The 23690-nt window shown below is 40.4% G+C and overlaps 1 protein-coding gene and 1 pseudogene across 1 annotated transcript; both read right to left on the bottom strand.

Moving 5' to 3' along the window:
- Positions 1–303: 303 nt before the first annotated feature.
- Positions 304–13453, bottom strand: LOC124283656 (annotated as a pseudogene).
- A 1062-nt stretch (positions 13454–14515) lies between these two features.
- On the bottom strand, positions 14516–22527 carry LOC124283655 (hydroxyacid oxidase 1-like). Its single transcript, XM_046719648.1, has 8 exons — positions 22317–22527; positions 19485–19636; positions 18210–18465; positions 17648–17820; positions 17342–17433; positions 16635–16793; positions 15780–15849; positions 14516–15163 (listed from the first exon to the last, which is right to left on the bottom strand). Exons 1-8 carry the CDS (start codon positions 22451–22453, stop codon positions 15093–15095), a joined length of 1110 nt encoding a protein of 369 aa, XP_046575604.1. The 5' UTR covers positions 22454–22527; the 3' UTR covers positions 14516–15092.
- Between the last annotated feature and the right edge of the window lie 1163 nt (positions 22528–23690).

The raw sequence follows: 23690 nt of genomic DNA, 5'->3' as shown, positions 1-23690 counted from the left end.
CCCTTCGAAAAATCCTGTTAGATTGTGAGAGGCATAAACAGATGCCTTTATCCAAAGAATTTCGCGTGACTGTCTGCCATTATGACAGATGACGTTAACTTCATAGGCTTGTGAATTGTATTTTCAGTTCGCTTTAACTAATAGTGTAGTTGTTCGATTTTTCCAGGTAATACATTAACCTGAAGTGCTTTGACATATTTTTGTTAAAATAACACTGGAAAATACACCTATATATTGCTCTATTAGGTAACATGAACTCTCGCTGTTTATGAGTTGTCATATCAGAGAGTTATCTCTCCTGGAAAATATCATTGGTGACAGGTGCGAGGTGTTTATATTCGTTCATTAGGGACTAGGAAGAGCAGAATGTGGATTTTTATAAAGGGCTAAACAGATTCCCTGACCAGCTGTGCAGTCGATTTACATTTTTTCATTCTCAGGACATGATTATGCTTAAATATTGGAGAAAGCAGGGAATAATGAATTACACTCATTAGAAAAGGAAGCAATGGTGAAATGTAAAATAACGTCAAAGCTTGGAGTTGTAGTGTGATTGGTGAACCACCATGTCTCGCGAGATCTCGCTTATCCGAGACGCACCTGAAATAAACATATATTATAAATGTTTGCACCAGCTCAGGGGATCGGTATTTTTCGGCTTAAATTGCCATTGACAAGTTTAATAACACCTTTTCATGAAACCAGCATTCTGACATACAAACGGAAAAATAGCTTTGCTTCATATACAGTGGTGTTATTACTGAAAATAACACCATGATATGTGTTCATTTCTCAGGTCAATATTGAATTATGACAATTCATTGATAACACCGTACTCATACTTGGTAACAGGAGACAAAGCAACACGACCCAAACTAGGGCCGATCCAACAACACAATTACAATACAGACGAGGCAGCGGCGGAGTATTGAAGACAACTTTCCACATGTCAGCTGAGCTAACATTAACGACGGGTTCAGATCCTGTCTTAGGCGTCTCATCACTGACAGGTTCTTTAGGGATTTAAGTGAAGCACCATCACTTTTTCCGATTGAATAGAAGGGAAGAAATGAAACGATGTACCGAGATTTCCCTAGTTATTCACTTTGGTAAAAACGTTAGAAAACCGTATATGATGTTGCAGGTATATTGCTGAAAGTGGCGTAAAACAACTCAATCCCATCCCAAACGTTCTCAATAAGTAAAAGGCACTAACCCAAGAGTGCCAACCCTGTCCGAAATTCAGCCTCCAAGATCTTCAGCACATTTTTAGCTCCCTCGCTACCCTGAAATACATACAGATGAACAAAACGTATAAGAAGCTTAATTATCATCAATATTAGCGATAAAAGTCGTGTACTAGTCCTAACAGACATACTGCTCTTCACCTGAGAAATATATAACAAGATAACAATTCTGAGAAGAGCCATTATACGTACATGATATTAAAAAGATGCAATTCGTATTGTGCGGTAACCCGACGAGAAACATACAAAGACATATTGAAAGGGTATGCCTTTCAATAATATAAAACTTCCAGAGTAGATTAACCACTAACAGTACACTATTCGATTTCATATCATTATTCATATTCATTTGACGCATTGATCTTGTTGATAACACTCTTCCTACCAGACGATTTATCTGTACTTGCTCCCATACCTTGTGTGCCAGACCCCAGAGGATCGGCCTCCCCACGAAGACGGCTCTAGCCCCCCATGGCGATGGCTTTGAGAGCGTCAAGCCCACTCCTGACTCCCCCGTCCAGGTACACCTCGCACCTGTCACCAACAGCCTCCACCACCTCTCGCAGGGCGTCAATCTACAGGGAGAGATAACTCTCTGATATGACAACTCATAAACAGCGAGAGTTCATGTTACCTAATAGAGCAATATATAGTCATTATCGAGTGAACAATGCAGATAACATGACCATTTATTGTTGTTTGGGTTGTTTTGGATCTCCTTTTTTCTTTTTCTTTTTTTGGGGGGGGGCGTTATTGTTTTTTGTTTGTTTGTTTTGGGTTGTTTTGTTTGCTTTCTTATTTTGTTTTGTTGTCTTTTTGTTGTTGTTTTTGGGGGGATGGGTTGGGGGGAGCATGCCGCTAGATCAGTATGACGGGGCATATTATGGCGGATCAATCAAGCTTAAACATGCTCTGAACTGTTCAAACCTATGCTCTACTATTTACCTGCTGTTTGACAAAAAATACCACCACCAAATAACGAAGTTCATTGTTATAGTTAAATGAGAGAACTGATATTTAGAAAGAGTCGAGACTTCCCCACTCCCTTATCTTCTTACCGACGCTGGAACCCCATCCAGCTCCCGACCCCCCGTGGTTCGACACCCACACTGCATCGGCACCGGCCTCGACGGCTTCCCGGGCTCCTTCACCTTGCAACATAGATACATCTACTACTGCTTCATGGACAAGGGGTAGGGAGGAAGAGTTTAGTCTTTGCATATCTTCATGCGAATATGGGTAGAGAAATGAATTTGGGGTTTGTTATGATAGAAAATGTTCTTGTAAAACAACATGACTGCGAGCACATTATTAAAATCACACTCATTTCAATGTTCTCGTGATGTCTCCTCAATCATGTACGTTGGCAATTGTTTACCCCGTTATATACTTTTTCTTTTCTCTAATGTCTGACGACGCACGGGTGATGTAAGTAAAATCATTTTAGTGAATATGAAATGGAACAACACAATGTTTACATATACTAAGTTGTAAATCTGATTATGCACATGTGCATATTTCAAATTAATATACTGTAGGCATTTCCTTTTTTCAAATTCAAGGGAGCAGAGCTTTTCACATAGTGGTCGCACTGAAGGCGATATATTGTCTTTCAATGCCTGGGTCAAGGGATAAAGTTTTGAAACAAGAAATGCCTTTAAAAAGTAACGTTGGAGGCACCTGAGTAAATTAAGGAATTTAGTGAGAAGGACGTGAGATGATTTGGTGGGGTGAGGCTGATTTCAAGAGCATCACGATGACCATATCTCCGTCTATTAGAGACTTGGTTCTATTAGAGATCGGTACTCGCATCGCAAATACGGTACTATCATATCCAGTATATGACATTTCATATCAAAGGTCTTTGTCATGTCTTACCATGTCTGGAAATGAAGAACTAGTGACGGACGGAGGAAACATGGTCCTATATTTGCGCCTCCAACCAATAAGAGTCTGATATAGCTGATGTTTTATATCCATGCCATCTTAATACTGTACAGCATACTAAACTAAGCCGTCCAGAGGCGAAGGGAATGAGGCCCGCGTTTCGAATAATGGATTGGAATTTAGAGTAAGCTAAAGTTAATACGGCTCCGAGCTCTTGACAAATAAACTAGAGTAACCTCCATTTTACCAGTCAAAATCCCCTTCACTACGATCGGGAGTTTAGTGATGGTTTTGAGCCGGCGTAGGTCGTCCCACGTTGCATCGGGTGAGAAGAGGTTGTTGACAAATGATACCCAGCCGTCTTTCTCAATCCTGTCTGCCATGCCGCCCATCGAATTAAGTTCCTCGAACACACCTAATCTGAAACAGTGCACTGTGTTTTAGTTAACATGAAATTTAACCATACAAAGAGTCCTACATTTAGTAAGTCTCTAGTAAGCTCATTCCCAGCTCCCTTTACGCGCGCCAACTTGCGATATGCGAGGCGGGGCCCTAGCTTACCTCCGGTACCAGATTTCTGGTCACGTGCGTATATTCAAGAAACAGTTCGGGTTTCAAATTTGCGCGACCGCTAAATATGACTAGACCGGACCAAGTGTACAACCATGCTTGGCTGTCACAGCTGTTGACAGTCGTAATAGTTGGCTAATTTAGGGCTGGTTAGATCGGAAATTTGTTATTCCAACAAGGATTATCGGTTCCTTACTTTCAACTAACAACCATGAGACCATTCGAAAAGGTATGAAAGGTTGTTTGTCACCGGAAGTACTAAGGTCTCGCGAAGTGCCGTGACCTACTTACGGACCTTACTGCGTTGAAATGTTTCAGGTTCTGTCATCAACTCTTCGCAATAATTCAGTTCACGTTATTGGACAATTATATTCACCGTTGAGTCTTTCGATTCATTTCATTTCACTAGTTTATTACGGCAACACATAATTCTGCCTAAGTCGAAATGGTGCAAGTAGTGGTAAGGTGAAAGAACGCAGGCCGAGACTGAATGGCCAATGTTCCCGGTGTGGAGGCCACACATACAAATGCATTTGAACAACTCAACATTCACCCAACTTCCTGTATACCTTCAATAACACATACCAGCTGTTCCTTTGGTATGGTGTTTTATATAACCATTAATGATCTGAATTAAAACATCATACATTAGGGTGCAAACCCCGCCTCCCTTCAATCACACTTGTGAAATTTAATTGCTGAAAAAGATCGAAGAAAAAGAATGCACAAAGGAATTCTTTACGTACACCATTACAAATTCGTGTTCGTTTGCAAGGGACAACACTGCTAAGTCCCAAATAACCCAGTCCTAAATATACTCACGAATCCCACATACCAAAGTGAGGTTGGCAGTATCATGCATGCACGTTTGCAATACTACCTCCAGCATTGTAACAGGACTTGTTATGATATATATAAAAAAATCAAATATGATATCCTATATTCCAGTCTCAGCTAATGCTACAATAAATGAAAGTTCAGCCAATACGTATACATAACCAGGCATTCTGTACGTACCGCATTTTCCGGTAGACAATATTTCATAGATTTTCGAATGCAGCATACTAGTACATTATCTGAATTTGATTTATAAATGTAAAGTGGTGTATTACGAACTTGTAAGTACGAGGTGCTAGGGAGTGGTTTCTCATCTCTGCATGGCGGCGTCCATGCACGTGGCAGTCAACAGTTAGCGCTAGGGCCGTGTAGCTTTCCGCAGAACGGCATATTTCGGTCTCTCAGGATGTGGATCTGGAACCATCGCAGACAGTCTGGAACCTTCTCCCCAATCTCCTCCAGACCCGTGGAGGCAGATGTCGACAGTGTGAAACACATGCCCATGCTGGAACAAGCTACAAGTAGTGGACATTATAAATCATTTTTGTAATGATTGTATGATTGTAAGAATATTATGATGATACACACAATAGATATAACATGCTGATGTCAGTGAAGACAAGATGTAAGGATTCACATTAATTGCGTAACAGTGATGATGGCTTGTATATGAAACAGAAATACCTTTGATCTATGCCCACTTCTCCTTTTAGGTGAATTAATCTACCTATGATCATTGGACTGACACAGATACCTTGAGCTATGCCCACTTGTCCGACTAGATGATCCAATGTACCCACTTCCATGGGGCTGACACAGATAGACACATACCTTGAGCTGTGCCCATTTCTCCGTCTGGGTGAGTCAATGTACAATGGGACTGACTCAAAGAGACACATACCTTGAGCTATGCCCACTTCTCCGTCTGGGTGAATCAATGTACCCACTTCCATGGGACAGACACAGTTATAGACACATACCTTGAGCTATGCCCACTTCTCCGTCTGGGTGTGCCAGGGTACAACCGGCCATGGGACTGACACCAATAGGGCAACTGACCCTGTGTCCAAGGACAGTGGTGGACAAGAAGCAGCGTGATACATCCCGCATGTACTGGGGCCGAAATTTGTACCTAGAAGAAGACATATACTCAGTCCATTAGGCACGGAATGTTTTGTCTCCAAAACTGTAGTTCGGATGCAGAAAACTGGACACAATTTACCAGCAAGATGGCGGATTGACTAGTCAGTCGAGCTGAAGTGCGACACAAAAAGATGAATAACAGATCAGAGAAGATTCATAAGTCCCCAATAAACACCACAGCAGTATGGGAGTGTGTCCGGTATAGCATAGGGTAATCGATCGGAACTTTTCAACCTGTGCAGATCAAAATATCGTGTACAAACGAGAGCCCAGGTTGGTGCTAAGGGAACTGAAAAACAATTAACAATATATTAGCTACATCGTCAAGTGACAAATCTGTCCAGGCCGTCCTCGATATAGTGCGTACCTTGTCTACAAGTTTCACAACTTGCAGACATCGAGTAAAACTATCGGCGACAAATTGACATCGATCGATACAACGCATATGACATGATGAAGGATTCCCTAGTTGTGATAAAACAAGGCCAGGCCCCGGGTGTAGTGCATGACAGCACGAGCTAAAAAAAAAGTGGGGTGGCCCGGCTCAGGTAATACCGTACAGAGATACGAAGGTAACCGATCACATCCTTACGTTCATGTCATGGAATGTTTGTGGACTGTATAATAAACTATGTAAACTTTTGTAAAAAAACATTGTGTGTTCGGTTTTGTTGAGGTATGGAACAACTTTCCAGAAGTGATATTGAAAAGACATTTCCTGACCACAGTGAGTGAGTGAGTGAGTTGGGTTTTTTACGCCGCTTTTAGCAATATTCCAGCAATATCAAGGCGGGGGACACCAGAAATAGGTTTCACACATTGTACCAATTTGGGGAATTGCACCCGGGTCTTCGGCATGACGAGCGATCGCTTTAACCACAAGGCTACCCCCCCACCGCCCCTTTCCTGACCACAGTGTTTTAACAAATTATTTAGAATTTGTAGATTGTATATTTGTTTTAATGGACAGAGGTGTATTGGGTACTTCACATTATATCCTGTTTGGATTTATATACATTCACCCCATAAACTCTTCTCTTAAAAGTGATACCAGGCCAGAAAAGGGCATTGGCTGTGATGAAGCTTCAGCTGGTGATGTGTTAACTGTGATTATAGGAGATGTGAATGCTAGATCAGGTCATCTACAGGATGCTATCATAGATGACAACTCACGGTATATACCATCTCTGGAAGACATGTCATACATTGCTGAAACATTTCAAACTCCAAGACGCAGCAAAGACGAGGTTGTATATCGATATGGCATAGATTTAATTGAGCTATGTACTACTGTTGGACTGCATATATTGAATGGAAGAGTGAAAGCCACCCACAAGGGGGCCAGACACATCAATAGAACAGCGCGCCAGTTAACCCTGTGCGAGGATTCTTAAGTTAGGTCACCGACACCGTCGTTTGTTTTCTGCCTTAGATTAATCGTAATTATCCTTAGAGAGTATTAAATTTGGCATCTTAGAAAAGAAATGCAGTTCGCTCTACCACCATGGCACCATGTATTAGTGTAATAAAGCACACTTTCGCCCTGAACTATTATAGTTAAGGCACGAGGACGCTTGCGTGAAGCAAACTGTGGTGATGATATAAATAACATACTTAATTAGAACATTGCAGAAGTTTTTGTAAGTGCATTAAAACATCTCACAGACGGCAAAGCAGCTGGTTTAGATGGGATCCTCCCAGAGATGTTAAAAGTGTGTCAAAACATACTTCTAAGATATATTACAGAATTATTTAATTCCATATTTCAGTCTGGTATTTATCCAAGGTCTTAGTCGTCAGGATTTATCAAGCCACGACATAAGAAGGGGAACGTCAATGACGTAAACAATTACTGAGGAATAACATTGATGGACATATTCGGAAAACTATTTACTTTATATTCTAAACTGCTGCATGCAACACTTCTGTGGTGTATTTAAACAGCTTCCGGAGTCTCAAGCTGCATTTAGATCCGGATATTCAACTATGGACAATATATTCACACTGCAGGGACTCGCACAGAAATACTTATCACAACGGAATGGAAGATTCTATTGTTTGTTCGTCGACTTCCGAAAGGCATTTGACAGTATAAACCGTCATTGACACTGGTACATGGTAAAGGCATTCATGGTAAATTTTTCAAAATATTACAAGAATTTATGCAAATGTAAAAGCTGCTGTCAAGGTATCTAACTCATCTATTACTGTTGTATTTGACACAAACACTGGTGTACGACAGGGATGCCCACTCAACCTTTTATTGTTCTCACTATTTATAGTGAATTTATATTGGACAAGAATTTCTGGATATTCTCATGCTTCTGTACGCAGATGATTTATGTCTATTTGACGATAGTGTGATTGGCCATCAGAGAAAGATAAATTTGCTGCAAGTTTTCTGTGCTAAATCGGGACTTGAGGTCAATCTAGACAAGACGGATATAATAGTTTTCAGAAGAGGAGGCCTTGTAAAACAAGTAGAAAAATGGAGTATGGAAGTAAAGAAATAAGGACTATAACATATTTTAATTATATATTTCCTTCACGACTATCAAGGTGTAAAGCAGTAAGCACGCTAACCATTAAAGCAAACAAGGCTCTCTTTAATATCAAGACTCTCCAACAACGATTGAGAAATGTCACCTCATTTATTATTCAAGTTGTTCGATACTCAGATCAAACCAGTTCTTCTGTATGGAGCCGAAATTTGGGGATTGAAAATAGGTTTACGATTGAACAATTCCATGTTAAGTTCTGATATGTCCTGGGAGCCGGAAGACATGTATCAAAAGCAGCAGCTCTAGGAGATTGTGGACGTTACGACATTGCTGTTGATTATCACGCAAGGGGGATCAAGTTCTGGTTAAAGTTGATATCAATGCCTCGTCACAGATATCCGAAACAAGTATATCTCTATTTAAAGACCCTAGACTATCAGAACAGAAGAACTTGGGTGACAGATATTCGGGAATTACTTTTCATGTACGGATTTGGATCAGTCTGGCTTTACCAAGAGGTTTTGCTATATTAATTATTTATAAACGTTTTTAAACAGAGACTTGAAGACTGTAACCAGCAAGAATGGTACACACGGATCACAGAGTCGAAGAAACTTTACTCATATCAACATTTCAAATCTTTACTGAACATAGAATTTTACTTGTCGACTTTACCTAAACGAGAACACCGACGTCTATTTTTCCTTCTTAGATCATCAGAACTACCATTGAAGTTAATACCGGACGCTGGGAAGGATTACTGTACGAAGAAAGAATATGCCAAGTCTGTGATTACCATAGGTTCGAAGACGAATACCATTTCTGTCCTATTTGCCCAGCTTATGATACTTTAAGAACTGTACATCTACCAAAACACTGTCTTGCAAATGTTAACATTTCTGTTCACTAAAAATTTTCACCTGTACAAATAATACTATTCTTTATAACTTTTCACAATTTGTAAAACTTCCACTTCTTAAAACAAAGACAACCCTTAATGTTTAATCTCGCCAAAAAAATGTCTATAGTTGTGTTTATGGGCCGATGGCCTTTATACTTGAATAAACAATTGAACTGAATTGAAGATATTGGCAACAAAATAAGTAAAATTATGGACCTTGGGTTTCATTTAAAGCCTTGGTGACAACAAAATGGGATGAAAAAATATAGATAGATTACTTAAATATTTTTGCCAGAAAATACTGGCAAAATATAATTTAGCCATATGCTTTAAACACATAATAATTATCGTTCGCCGAACATGCAGGATGTCCTGAAATAAATATGAAAAGGCAGATATCTAAATTACTTCGAACCTCATTTCATCCCTCTAACAAGTGCATGTAGTACAAGAAATATAGTATTTAAATATAGCATTGACACTATGTGTGTAACAAATATTCCAATCTACAACATGCACAGCAAGATAGCAATGTACTGTTTGAGAGTCATATTATTGTTCTTTACTAACTTGTTTCTATTGTGTTATATAACAATTGATGGTTTCTACCATGTTGTCCATGTACAGTAAAAAGTTTAGTTAAAGAATAGGCATTTAAACATACAAAATTCGCTTCTAGTCAATTGTGAAATACCCTAAGGTCCACACTCTCTCCTCCCGTTTGAGGTTTAGTCAAATTCCAGAGTCTGTGACTGCTTATTGTAAAACAAAACATAGGTGTCATCTGACAGAAGTAGTAAGATTTCAGAAGAAGGCAAGTCCATTATGACTATATAATGCACATTTTTTGGTGAATTTTTCACAACATTTGTCCAAAATTATAGAAACTGTATTTTTACCGTCAATTAAACGTTTGTGAATGTCCAAGGTTTTGAATGTATATGAAGGTTTACAAATATATTAAGTGAAGAATATACAAATATACGAATTACAAAGATTATATTTTACATAATGTAGCCAAGATACTAGGGAATAGAAAAATACTGTTCAGAGGATGCAATTATATCATTTAGAAAACTTACCAATAACTTACAATAACTTATCGCATATTAAACGTGGATAATTCATGAGGTGAATATGATCTAAAAAGTTCACCATAAACTGTGATCTGTATTTTAAACCAACAGCTAGGTTTCTTTTGTATGTTTCCCGTGACGCCATATCGGATACCTGAATACAGAAAATCAGCCGATATGTAAGGGGATAAGAAGAGTTACCCTTTGGCTAGAAAAGGGTGTAAATATTAATATATTACCAGTTGGCCACGATTCTGGTAAATATTCCAGTTACAAGTCCAGTATAAATGTACATTCAGCAGCAAAATAAACGTCTGTACGAATTCAAAATTAGACAGGCACTGTAATCAAATCATTACAGAAAAGGACATAATAAGCGGATCCAAAAATGTTTTTGTGTATAGTATCTTGACACATCAATGAATAACTCAGCACAATTTCAAGACATTACGTGAACATTTGCTGTCCACTCTTGACTTCAGTATCTAGTGTGACAGCCACGAGCGGCAATAACTGCAGCACAGCGTCTATGCATGGAGTGCACCAATCGATTGACTCTGAGAAAAGACTGGCGCAATAAATCGGCTGTGTTCGGCCATGGTATGACATTATTCAGTCTCCTCTGAATTTCATCCCAAAGATGTTTAATTGGGTTTAAATCAGGACTAAGGGCTGGCCACTGCATAATGTTGACACCGTTCTGCTGTAGGAAGTCCCGTGTAGCTCTGGCAGTATGGGCCCGGGCGTTATCAAGCTGGAAAATGTTGTTTCGGTGACGGGCGAAATGTGGTATGATGTGGGGTCTGAGAGTTTGGTCGATGTAGCGCACCGCTGTGATGCCGCCTTCTCTCTCTGGACCAAGGTTCTGGAACACCACAGGACCCACTTTCTGGTTCAGGCCTATTCCACCCCATACCATTGCACCTCCCCATGAGTATCTTTCCATAACACATTGGTCTGAGTAACGCTGGCCACATCGTCGCCATATTCTTGTTCTGCCATCTGCAGTTGATACGCAGTACCGACTCTCATCTGTGAACAGAACAGTTCTCCATTGCCTGTATCGCCAGTTTGGGTGTTGTAGGGCAAACTGTAGACGTTCACGCCGATGACGAGGGGTGAGGATAGGTCCACGGTAAGGTCTACGGCAATGGAGGTTCCCGCTGTTAAGACGTCGGCGTACTGTATCAGTACTGATTGGTCTTCCGTGTGTTCCCACTGTCTTGCGTGCTGTTTCGGATGCCTGCATGAAGGGATTCTTTACATGCTGTCGAACAACATGGCGGTCTTGTCATTTTGTGGTAACCCTTGGTCTGCCAGTACCGGGGTGATCATTTGTGGTGTTGGTGGCCCGGAAACGTTGCTGCAGCCTGTAGATGGTCCGAACGTTGACCTAGAAGTGATTGGCAACGGCGTGTGCAGTGTGGCCAGCTTCAAGGCTTCCTAGCGCCTGGTTCCTCTGTGCTGTCGTGAGTCGCGGCATCCTGCCGACGTTGTAATGTTAATGTTTCAACCAGGTTTGGGGGTGGATTTTATAGGGCTGGTCCTTGTGAACAGCACGTACAGCATGAGTTGCATGAAAAACATGGAGAACACCGTACCATCTCCGAGATCAAGTTGCGTTTTTGAGACCATTTCCTTGGTTCCATTCTGAGTTTGGGAAGGAATGTCTTTGCTCAGGTAAAGTTGGAGATGTTGTCAAAAATATACAATCACCACATTGAATGAACTTACAGTTATACGTTTCTGCGCAGGAGATTTCCAAACTGACGTTTCTTTTGCTGCCTAGTATACAATGCAATAAATATAACATACACTCTTCAAAAAAAGAAACGCACTGGCGTTTTCAGCAGTTCATTTCGATATATTTTGACAGCAATCGTCATTTAGACAATTCGTACGTTTGAATCCCGTTAATCATGTCGTGGTTGTTGTGTATTGCATAAAAATTTCTCATAAAAATTAAAAACGATACATGAAAAGTGCATGCAGAAAAGGTTTTCCATGTAATGCACGTGCAATGTGCTGGAAACATGAGTAGAGACATCGACTATATAAGGCCAAACCAAATTCATCATTTCATTACATTTCCGACGTAAACGAAGATACAAAAAATGCCAAGATTGAATGTTACTGACCGAAATATCGCCATTGGACGTTTGGAAGCAGGGGAGTCCCAGTCTGCTGTTGCAAAGATTTCCCCAAGCAAATATCGGACGACTTGTGCAAGGCGGTGTTGAGCAGTGACGACTGCAAGTAGTGGGTCACCAGGTACTGACCTAAACGTCCCCCTATGTCCACACATGTGCAGTGAGTGAACTGAATTGATGCTGTCAATGACAACAATACATATGTTCATCCGTGTGTCAAATTTCCTTCATCTTCGTTCAAAGTAAATCGACTTATGTACACTTTTAAAAATACGTTGAATACATTTCCTTATTTTTGGCCTGTACGTTTCTTGCTTGGAAGAGTTTATATTCGTCAGTATATATGGGGTACTAATTAATTTCGGTGTCTGTAACCGAATCGTCCTGTTATACATTGTTCATGCATATATAGGACAGCATCTGGCTCCACGTTACATTCAGTTTCTTTCATGTGATATCAATATTTATGAACTGCTTCGAGTGATGCAGGACTGTCGTTGTCGTCTTGTTTATTTCTTAAAAAATTATCGTAGTTTATGTCTGACGTGCTCAGTCTTATGGGATGTATTCATTTATAATCTACTTATAACTATTTTCTTTTTTTAAAAGTGCCTACATTTACTCAGGGAATAGCGACGTTTAGAGTTGCTACGGTATTCAAAACAGGCTTTCAAGGCTGACATGTGACTACAAATGTTAAAGTTCATAATGGGAGATTGAATGAAGGGTTAATGCGTAGGAAGGTGTATACTGTATTGCGCTAACATCTTTACAAGTTTTACCATGAAATCTATCTGGAGGAATACATGCCTGATGTTTAGACATGATAATACAGTAGTATATGACAAAGGTCATGCACAACACGCCTACCTCTTGAAGGACTCGGTATTATCTCTGTACGTGTCTTCATTGTTAGCTCCGTGGTTGAAGTATGCTCTGGTGTAACTCGAAAACTTCGTTTCCGCTGCTTTCTGATAATCTTTGACACAGACTAGCTCGCTCGCCATTTGCTTTTAGAACAGACGAACTACAAATATAGCATGTATTGGAAAGGCACCGGTGTACCTCGAACTGCTCAGTCTGTCCCGAACTGCACAGACTTGCATGTGACACAATAGCATGTTTATCGTTGTAAGACCTACATATGAATAATCACGGCCATGCTTCAGCAGAGACAACAAGGCATGCATATGTTACATTCATTCGCTGTTTATTCAGTTTACTGTACTCCCTCGATTAAACGTGAGGATACAGGTTATCTGAAAACAGACCGCCTCCGTGGTGTAGTGGTTAGAGCGTCCGCCCAGAGAGCGGAAGGTCGCGGGTTCGATCCCCGGACGCGTCATGCCAAAAGATGTTAAGATGTACTTGTTGATCCCTGCCTGGCGCTCGGCAGGGTACAACAGGGACTGGTCGGCTCGGAGTCAGTATAATGTGTCTGAGTGGGGTATTCATCCTTAACTGCAGCATGGTATCTCAGTGAGCTAGCACTATAAAACCAGCTTAAGTCTGGGCTAGTACAAGCAGCCGCACATACACACACATGCACGTCGTCATATGAGCGAAATATTGTTAAGTGCGACGTAATCCCCATTCACCTCACCTATCTGAAAGCAATAGACGCGGGGTCTTAAATAAACGCAGGGTATATTCTATAGTTTTATGCACGATATTATTGACATCCTTTAACAATTCTGAACATTTCGATTTGAAACATGTAAGAAATGTTTACTTGTATCATGGTGCCGCGAAAGGTGATGTAAATACAAAGATAACAACAATCCCACTCGCGTGATAACCTCTCTACATTGCCTACACCGTGTTCCATTGTTACTTATAAAACAATATACAGACGAACATCTGGTGTTAGCATCTGCAGGCCTTGTCGACAGCTGTTCCCACACGTATATATCAGTATCAATGTTGTGTACATCTCTGGGTTAGTTTTCTCTAATGATATACAAGAAAACAAATAATGTGGTTATCACGTCCACTAGTCCCGAGAGAGATCCAGTTTTGATTCTCCACACGGGTTCGAAGCTCATTTCTGGTGTCCCCAGCAGTTATACTGTTGGACAATTGCCAAAAGTGGCCAAAGATGACACTATCTGCATGCTTTAAGGCAAATACTTTCGGACGTTCAAAACATAAAATCCCCATTCAACATTTCAGTCAAGTTTACTACCAATGAAAAATAAAGCCGACCCATTCAGCGTTTCTTTATTTCGAACACAGTTACAATGTATATTCTTCACAGTCAATCATGAACATTTATCAAACCCGTAATACTACTTATATCATCGCGATTTACTTGAATATACAACCGGAAGAGATCTTCATGTGAGAAAGGCGAACAGCGCCTACAGCCATTCATGTAGTCCACCTACAAACTCAATGTAGATGCAAAAACTATAACACATGGAATACATAATTTTGTGACTCAAAGGTTTGTTACGCCTATTGTCGTCTACAAGTCATCGTGTCCAGACCTGACAATCCACTGATTTTTGTGAGCCACGGTCTATGCCGTGAAAGGACTAACTGCAACACGGAATCATCATCCGTGGAACACTCAAGCTGCAGCCGTTTTGATATCACTTTGCTCAACATATTTACACAAATAAACAAAACCCGTCACTAAAATCAGTAAGATCTGTAAGAGTTTAACACGCTTCTGTGGAAGAGGAATCGTCAGAAACAAGCCAGTGGTGTGGGTGATGATGTTCTTCCCGCACATCCCTGTCACAAACTAAAGGGTGTAGTATGCCATATGTCATCACTCAGAGCTTGGAGCTGTAGTAGGATTTGTGAACCACCATGTCTCGAGAGATCTCGCTTACCTTAGAGGCCCCTGAAATATTGAGCGAGTGAGGGAGACTGGATTTACGCTGCCTTAAACAATATTTCAGATACATGTTTATCAGTGTTTTGCTGTTTAACGCTGCTCGCAGCAATATTCCAGCTATATGGCGGACTTTAGATATATCAGGCTTGTGTCAGTTTGATGTTGAGAGAAGGCCGAAGTGATAAATTAATAACATAACACACGATCTCCTTCAAAAGGAAGTAAATAAAAATAGAGTGCCTAGAATACTTAGGAAAAAACTTTTATGAGGTTCAGATAGTTATAAAAAATACACATAATGATATATACCACACTTTTATTTCTTTGAATTGTTTTTGTTTGCTGTTTAACAAAGCATGAAGCAATAGTTCAGCTATGTAATGGGGCTCTGTACAGTATTGTGTCTGGTCCAAAATCTTGCACTGTACATGCAGTGCAATCGCTGTGCGCCATTGGGATACGATGGCATTCATCAACCAAGTCAGCTAACGTGATCCGCTGAAGGCAAGTTCAGTCATACAAAAGTGAACTTACGAATGTTTCAGTGATTAATTGTGATGTTTAATTATGTGAATAACAGTACTGGAGCTTGACATAACAGTCAAAGAGACCATCGACTGACCTGCTAGAGCCATGCCCGTGTTGAGCTCATCGCCCAGGATCTGCAGCACCTTCTCTGCTCCTTCTTCTCCCTAAGGGACAACAACACCGTCTTGTAAACTCACGTACAACAGAAAGTACACACCCGGTGTATTGGGGATTATTTCTCAGATATCCTTCACAGAGTTGTTCATAAGATATCATGAAAATCATGATTGTGTTCACTCACATGTGTATCTTATGCGCCAACAGTATTAAATGCAGTCGACTAAGATTGTTAGCTGTATATCGTTTAAAGGCACGCATCAAAATGCTAAAATTATCAGCAGAGAAGCGAGAACGATCGAAGAATTTCGCAGACTGGGGCGTTAGAACGGACATATTGTCAGAAGGATCAGCTGTACAAGGCAGGCCATCATAAGACGCGTCAACCAGACTGGACAGACATCTGACAGTCCTAGAACTGGAAGACCGAGAGTGACCATCGCCCACATATTCTCTATCAGAGCAACTGGATGCTAACATTGACGTCATCAGCATCAACAGCGTTGGGTCACTGCATCAGCAGGAACACAGTGATGAGAGGACTGGATGTTGTCAGCACTGGGGCATATCGATAAGGGGCATGTCATGAACAGGTCAACATCGGTTTAATCCTCCACCAGGTGTGTACTGTCTTTAGTACGTCAGCTTAATTCATTGTTTCCTTTAGTTCTGACCAGTAAACATTTCAAACAAAAACTAACGTTTTGTACAAAAATGTAAAAAACCATACAGCGTGGATACAAACTCGAGATCAGTATTACATGTGTCTGACTTTCGTATTGACGCCATGACTGTTAAGTCATTCTCAATCAAACACTCTGTTGTGGCCTACCGCATGAGCTAGACCCCAGAGGATCGGCCTCCCCACGAAGACGGCCCGTGCCCCCATGGCGATGGCTTTGAGAGCGTCCAGCCCACTCCTGACTCCCCCGTCCAGGTACACCTCGCACCTGTCACCAACAGCCTCCACTACCTCTCGCAAGGCGTCCATCTACAGTGGAATAACGATAAATACAGCCCTACATTCACAGAAGCGCCATTTGTCAATCTGTGTGCTGTATCTGTGGGGGTAGATCTGACTGTCTGGATAAAGTCACTAAACCTTACTCAATTGTTTCTGACAACATAAGTAAACGTTTTCTTGAAAGAGTCCCCTGTCTCTTTCGTTGGTTTAGTTGGTTGTTTAATACATGAAATATTCCAGCTATATGGCTGTTGTCTATTAATACGCGAGTCTGGACCACACAAACCAGTGATCGATCTCATTGGCAACAATCAACGCCGTCAGGGCACGAGGGCATCCTTTCAACCATGTCATGGAGCCTGACCACCTGATCCATTTTGTCGCCTGGTCCAACTACAACACCTGATTAATTGTGAACACGGAAGTGACATAGCTCAGCATCTCAGCACTTCATCTGTCACTTGCTGTCCCTAAACGGAATAGGAGTCTTATCACACATTAATGAAAACCAAATCTGCTATTGTTTACTGACTAGGCAGGGGTCCGACATAATAAAACTCCAACCCTCTTCTCACCGTGGCGGGGACACAGTCCAGCTCCCGACCCCCGTGGTTAGACACCCACACAGCATCGGCACCGGCCTCAATAGCTTCCCGGGCGCCCTCACCTGGACACATGCATGGTTATGTTCAGACAATATCGTGGGCAAGGTAATTCAGTAACAGTTGATATTTACTCCTCCGAATCGCGAGGAGCATTCCTCAATAACATAGCGATACGGTACCAAAGTGTATACTGCATCGTCCGCAACATCTTTATTAAAACTCTTCATAATCATTCCTTCGTAATTCTATACCCGCCTAGATGTATGTTTCCAATACCTGTTACAATACCCTTGGCCACCACCGGGAGTCTGGTGATTGTCTTCAGCCATCGCAGGTCCTCCCATGTTGCGGAGGAGGAGAAGAGGTTGTTGACGAACTTGCTCCAACCTCCCTCCCTCTCCTCATCAGTCATTCCGTCACGCGACTTCAATCCCTCTAACACACCCAGCCTGAAAAGAGATGTGAATTCCTTCAGGCCAAGAAAACAAAATCATGAGGAGTGTCTTTACTTCCCACCTAACAGAATTATGCACGTTTTGTGTTGTACATGTAAATGGCTCTCTGTACTTAACTGTTGAAACACGTAAACATTTCGATCCCCTAAGATCCAGGTTGGAATTGGTCTTCAGCTACCAAAGTATATCGTACCTAACCACTAACAGGTTCCGGTGGGTAGGCACAATGGCTTGGGTGATGCATGTTATCGTAAGCCTCGTGGATCGATACTCATGATCTCAATCACTGGATGTTCTGCTCCAGATGCAAACCACCATGATATAGCTGAAATATGTTTGGGTGCGACGTCAGACAACAAACACGTATTACATATTGAACATACTTGTAAGGAGCTGGCAACGTGAAGTGGTTCCTCATCTCGGCATGGCGGCGTCCATGCACGTGGCAGTCAACAGTTAGCGCTAGGGCCGTGTAGCCAGAACGTTCTGCTTTCCGCACAAGCTGAGTCAGCATATTTCGGTCTGTGAGGATGTGGATCTGGAACCATCGCAGACAGTCTGGAACCTTCTCCCCAATCTCCTCCAGGCTGGTAGTGGCAGATGTGGAGAGTGTGAAACATCGGCCTAGCCGGGCACAAGCTGCAGACATGATGTTCATGAGTATGAGAAAGTACAGTTTATCGAAGCTTTCAAAAATATCAGTAACAGATATCATAGGTCCATGTGGGAGGTCAGCCCAAAGTGATGCAAGTCTTAGGGACATAAAAATACTATTTACCCGATCACTTAAGATCAGACCGAAATTAACAGAGGGTAATTACTATACACAAACAAATAATTGTAGCTAAGACATCGTCAATATTATAAATCTAGGTAGCAAAGTAAATTACGTTGCTTTACACTCTAAATTATATTTTACGTGCAACAGCTATGACCCGTGAAGATCCAGGTTAGAATTGATCTTCAGTAACCCAAGCTTTTCGTAAGAGGCGACTAACGGAATCGGGTGGTCAGGCTCGCTGGCTTGGTGACACATGTCATCGGTTTCCAATTGCGCAGATCGGTGCACATGCTGTTGATCACTGGATTGTCTGGTACCGACTCGATTATTTTCAGACCGCCACCATATAGCTGGATTACTGCTGAGTGCGGCGTAAAACTAAACTCACTCACTCACTCTTCAGTTATGATGCTTTGTTCAGTACGCTTCATACATTTACTGGTACTGTTCACAACTGGGAGACAGGCTGACTTGCTTGATGAACGTCGTATCCCTCAAGCTTAGATCGATGTCACAATGTCAATTCACGCACGGTAAAACAGGCCATCGTCATACATGTTGAATGATGTACAAACCTATATATAATATGGTTGACATTTTCCCTGTGGGTGGTCCACTCATGAAAATACCAACTTTACCAGGTCACTCGGCAAGATCAGACAAATATCCTCTATTTGATGAAATAACAACACGATGTAGTGTATTTTACTTCTGTAACGGGTGTATCTACACATACCCGCAAGCTTTCTATTGACTCCTATCAGCCTTGTTTCTCCTTACTGCAAAACATGCCGTAACACGCATCTCTTGCGCTAACACAACCAGACAACAGCATCACCTACAGCATAACCTACTTCATGTCCTGCTGGGTACATACCGCGGGCAACAGCCACCTCTCCATCCGGGTGGGCCAGACGACACATTGCAACCGAGGACACGCCGATGGGACAGTCTACTCTGTGGCCCAGAATGGTGGTCGCCATTGACCGATTGGACACGTCTCGCATATACTTTGGTCGAATCTTGTACCTGTAAACAGTATCATTAAAATTAAGTGGTTATATCTGTATGATGGCTTGATATACCTGTAAACAGTGTCATTGAAATTACGTGGTTTTATCTGTATGGTGGCTTGATATACCTGTAAACAGTGTCATTGAAATTACGTGGTTATATCTGTATGGTGGCTTGATATATCTGTAAACAGTATCATTGAAATTAAGTGGTTATATCTGTATGGTGGCTGGATGAACCTGTAAACAGTATCATTGAAATTACATTGTAATATCTGTATGAGAGCTTGATATACCTGTAAACAGTATCGTTAAAATTAAGTGGTTATATCTGTATGGTGGCTGGATGAACCTGTAAACAGTATCATTGAAATTACATTGTTATATCTGTATGATGGCTGGATGAACCTGTAAACAGTATCGTTAAAATTAAGTGGTTATATCTATATGATGGCTTGATATACCTGTAAACAGTAACGTTAAAATTAAGTGGTTATATCTATATGATGGTCTGATATATCTGTAAACAGTATCATTGAAATTAAGTGGTTATATCTGTATGATGGCTGGATGAACCTGTAAACAGTATTATTGAAATTACATTGTTATATCTGTATGAGAGCTTGATATACATGTACCTGTAAACAGTATCGTTAAAATTAAGTGGTCATATCTATATGATGGTCTGATATATATGTAAACAGTATCAATGAAATTAAGTGGTTATATTTCTATGATGGCTTGATATACAATGTTCCTGTAAACAGTAACGTTAAAATTAAGTGATTATATCTATATGATGGTCTGATATATCTGTAAACAGTATCAATGAAATTAAGTGGTTATATTTCTATGATGGCTTGATATACCTGTAAACAGTAACGTTAAAATTAAGTGGTTATATTTCTATGATGGCTTGATATACAATGTTCCTGTAAACAGTAACGTTAAAATTAAGTGGTTATATCTTTATGATGGTCTGATATATCTGTAAACAGTATCAATGAAATTAAGTTGTTATATTTCTATGATGGCTTGATATACCTGTAAACAGTAACGTTAAAATTAAGTGGTTATATCTATATGATGGCTTGATATACAATGTTCCTGTAAACAGTAACGTTAAAATTAAGTGGTTATATCTATATGATGGTCTGATATATCTGTAAACAGTATCAATGAAATTAAGTGGTTATATCTGTATGATGGCTTGGTGTACCTGTAAACAGTATCATTGAAATTAAGTGGTTATATCTGCATGATGGCTTGATATACCTGTAAACAGTATCATTGAAACTAAGTGATTAAGTTGTCATATCGACTAATTCAAGACAGCCATGTCCAAATATTTCCAAAGACCAAAAGCTATGTAGCCAAGACATGTGAGACGCAGTTGCAATTATTTGTATGACGCTGATCTCCATACTTAATCTTCATCGCCACCACACTGTACACTGACTTGTCGGCCAACCCGTACCACTTCGTCACTTTCACTCATTACTGTGTATGACATTTATAACCTTAATCGGTCATCCCCTTGGCCGTGTCTGTCATCACATCAACTAGTCAAAGGCCAAGGTATTGTTTCTTTACCTGCCCATTGTTGTCTATAACTATATATATGGTCACATGTATACTGTCAGGCAGTCCGGTATTCCAGCTGCTTTTACAGGGACGAACGCGAGCAGGATAATGCCGCTTGGAGGAAATGCCCTGAGGTTGAGCTGGAACTCCGCTCGCCTCATTTATATCAGAGCCAGCAACCCAGCCCATTGCTGTCTTGTGTACTTGTTTATCATGTATTGTATAGCCAACTAAATAAATTTAGACTCAACGTATTCCCTCGTCAACGTATAATTCTGAGCTATTTCCCTTCGACGCATGTACCCGATGACGATATCTGTATGGTGACCTGTAAATCATGTCACTGAAGTTAAGGTTAATTGTATGACTAAACTATGTATTTTGGGAACGTTTTCTTAAAAATTGTGCATCGAATATTTGGACTATTCGAGCATGTACTGATATCAAGTGACAGTTAATTATGAACAAAAAAAACAAAATAAAAACATTAAGAATCTAAGAGTTAATAATAATGTGTTTTCCATACGTGAAAATAACACCCCCGTTTCCCTTACAATAGCGTTGTGGCATGGTAATTATAGTGAGTCAGTTCTAGTATCTGATGCTGCTTCTTGTTACTTGTTACTGGTTTGAAAAAGTAACTAGCATCTGAAACGTTGCCCTGAAGGAATTTAGACGTCGGAATCCATCCGTCTTCTCATTGACACTTTGAACAGCGTATAAGACACTGCCACTGAAAGATAGATGATACACCCAGAGGCCTATAAAAGTGGATTCAAGAAACAAACATAGAAACATACAAATGACGAATTAACTAACCCCGGCTGAGCTGCTTCAGTTTGCCGCGTAAGTGTGTCTTCATTTAGCATTCAAAGGATAGCGTTCAATAACGCCTGGATATGGATCATATTACCACGGGGAGTAAATTTGCCAGGACACCGCCACCCTTCGCATGTATACACGTCAATAATTTACTGTCAGTGCTATCATGCAATGAATTCTAATATTTAGACATGCAAATCTATGTTTGTATCGACGTAACCAATGAAATGAATTGTCATCTTTAATCAATATACGACCGGTTTAGTTATGTAATAAATAGACTGTATCACCTCCCGAATGCAGCCGTGTTATCTCTGTAGGAGTCTTCATAATTCGCTCCACTGTTGTAATATTCACGGACATACGTTGACAGCTTTGCCTCGGCGATTTTCTTAAAGTCTTCGATACACACTGGTTTGGTTGCCATTTCTGAAGAGATGTCTGTGTTGGGTGAGAAAACTAGTCCGCGTGTGCTGGGTGCTGCTTACCGGTGAACAACAACAAACGTAACCCTGGAGGTACAACAGTAGGGGTGGGTATTGCAGAGAATTTTTATATTGCGATGCGAAAGCATGTATTGCGATATGTATTGCAATATATTGCAGAAGTATTTTTAAACAAAAAACTACTTATAATCGAGTTAATTCTTGATTTATAGAGCAAAAACACAACAAAATCACTAGGCTTGATTAAGCTTTAATAACAACTTTTAATCATGATAAAATAAAAATATGAATAATATTTGGCACAAATGAAACAAGGACATATCCGAAGATTTCCGAGTGTTACGAAGTTTTCCGAATGCAAGTGAAAATACCGGTTTTTTGATCAGCGTATCGCAATATAAGTATCGTTTTCATGTCTGAACCGGTAAATACCGGTAAACGGTTATATTGCGCACACAACAGGTGTGAAAACTTGCGGTAAACACAGATAGCTTTCTGTACTGAAAACAATAACTTTTTCTGTAGTTAATGTCACAATATCTGGTGGCAACTTTAAATTTATTACTTATGTTCTATTTATGAAAATAACAACACACGATGTACCTGAACGCCTATACAATAATAATTATATGAACAAAGGGGAAGCATTTATATAAGTATAACCAGGGATAATCTACAACGTTGTATAGTCTCCCTGGTATAACGCAGCCTATTTCTGATCTTTTTTCCTTTTGTATATATTATTCTTTATTGTATATTACATGTGTTTCGAGAAATTTTAATCCTGTTTAAATCAAGTATTTTCACTAGGTCTGCTTGCTAGATATGACAATGTACGTATTTCTAAACAAAGATCTGATTCAAAGATGATGCTCTCTGCACCTAGCCTAAACGCAGTCACATGAATTTGTAGAGTATTATGAAAGATGAAATACGCGGCTCTTGCATTTTTGTTCATTGACAGTGTTTGATAACAAAAATGAATCAAAACCTTCAAAGACTAACGGGTTTGTGTTGGGATATTTCTTTTCCATGACAATACTTCTTCAAATATCATTGATGTGATATAATTACAACTGTCTTAAGCTTAAGTGCACAATCTTAATTTAATGCATTGCACTGAGCGAAAAGGAAATACTTCAGTTTCTGTGTGTCAAATGTTTTGCTCCCAATTTTTTAAATCTGATATTCTGCAAAACCACTTCTTCACGAGGTACA

The sequence above is a fragment of the Haliotis rubra genome, unplaced genomic scaffold (genome assembly GCF_003918875.1).
Source record: "Haliotis rubra isolate DU_JTF1 unplaced genomic scaffold, ASM391887v1 Scf32, whole genome shotgun sequence".
Lineage (NCBI taxonomy): Eukaryota > Metazoa > Mollusca > Gastropoda > Lepetellida > Haliotidae > Haliotis > Haliotis rubra.
This window is presented reverse-complemented; position numbering and strand designations above follow the sequence as displayed.

What these genes read in the sequence shown, in the direction of transcription:
- LOC124283655 (XM_046719648.1), bottom strand. Translation starts at nt 22,453, where the DNA reads ATGGCAACCAAACCAGTGTGTATCGAAGACTTTAAGAAAATCGCCGAG. An exon ending in ACGTTGCCAGCTCCTTACAA is followed by an intron (nt 17,821 to 18,209) that starts GTATGTTCAATA and finishes ATCTCTTTTCAG; the next exon opens with GCTGGGTGTGTTAGAGGGAT. An exon ending in GGCCAAGGGTATTGTAACAG is followed by an intron (nt 17,434 to 17,647) that starts GTATTGGAAACA and finishes GCATGTGTCCAG; the next exon opens with GTGAGGGCGCCCGGGAAGCT.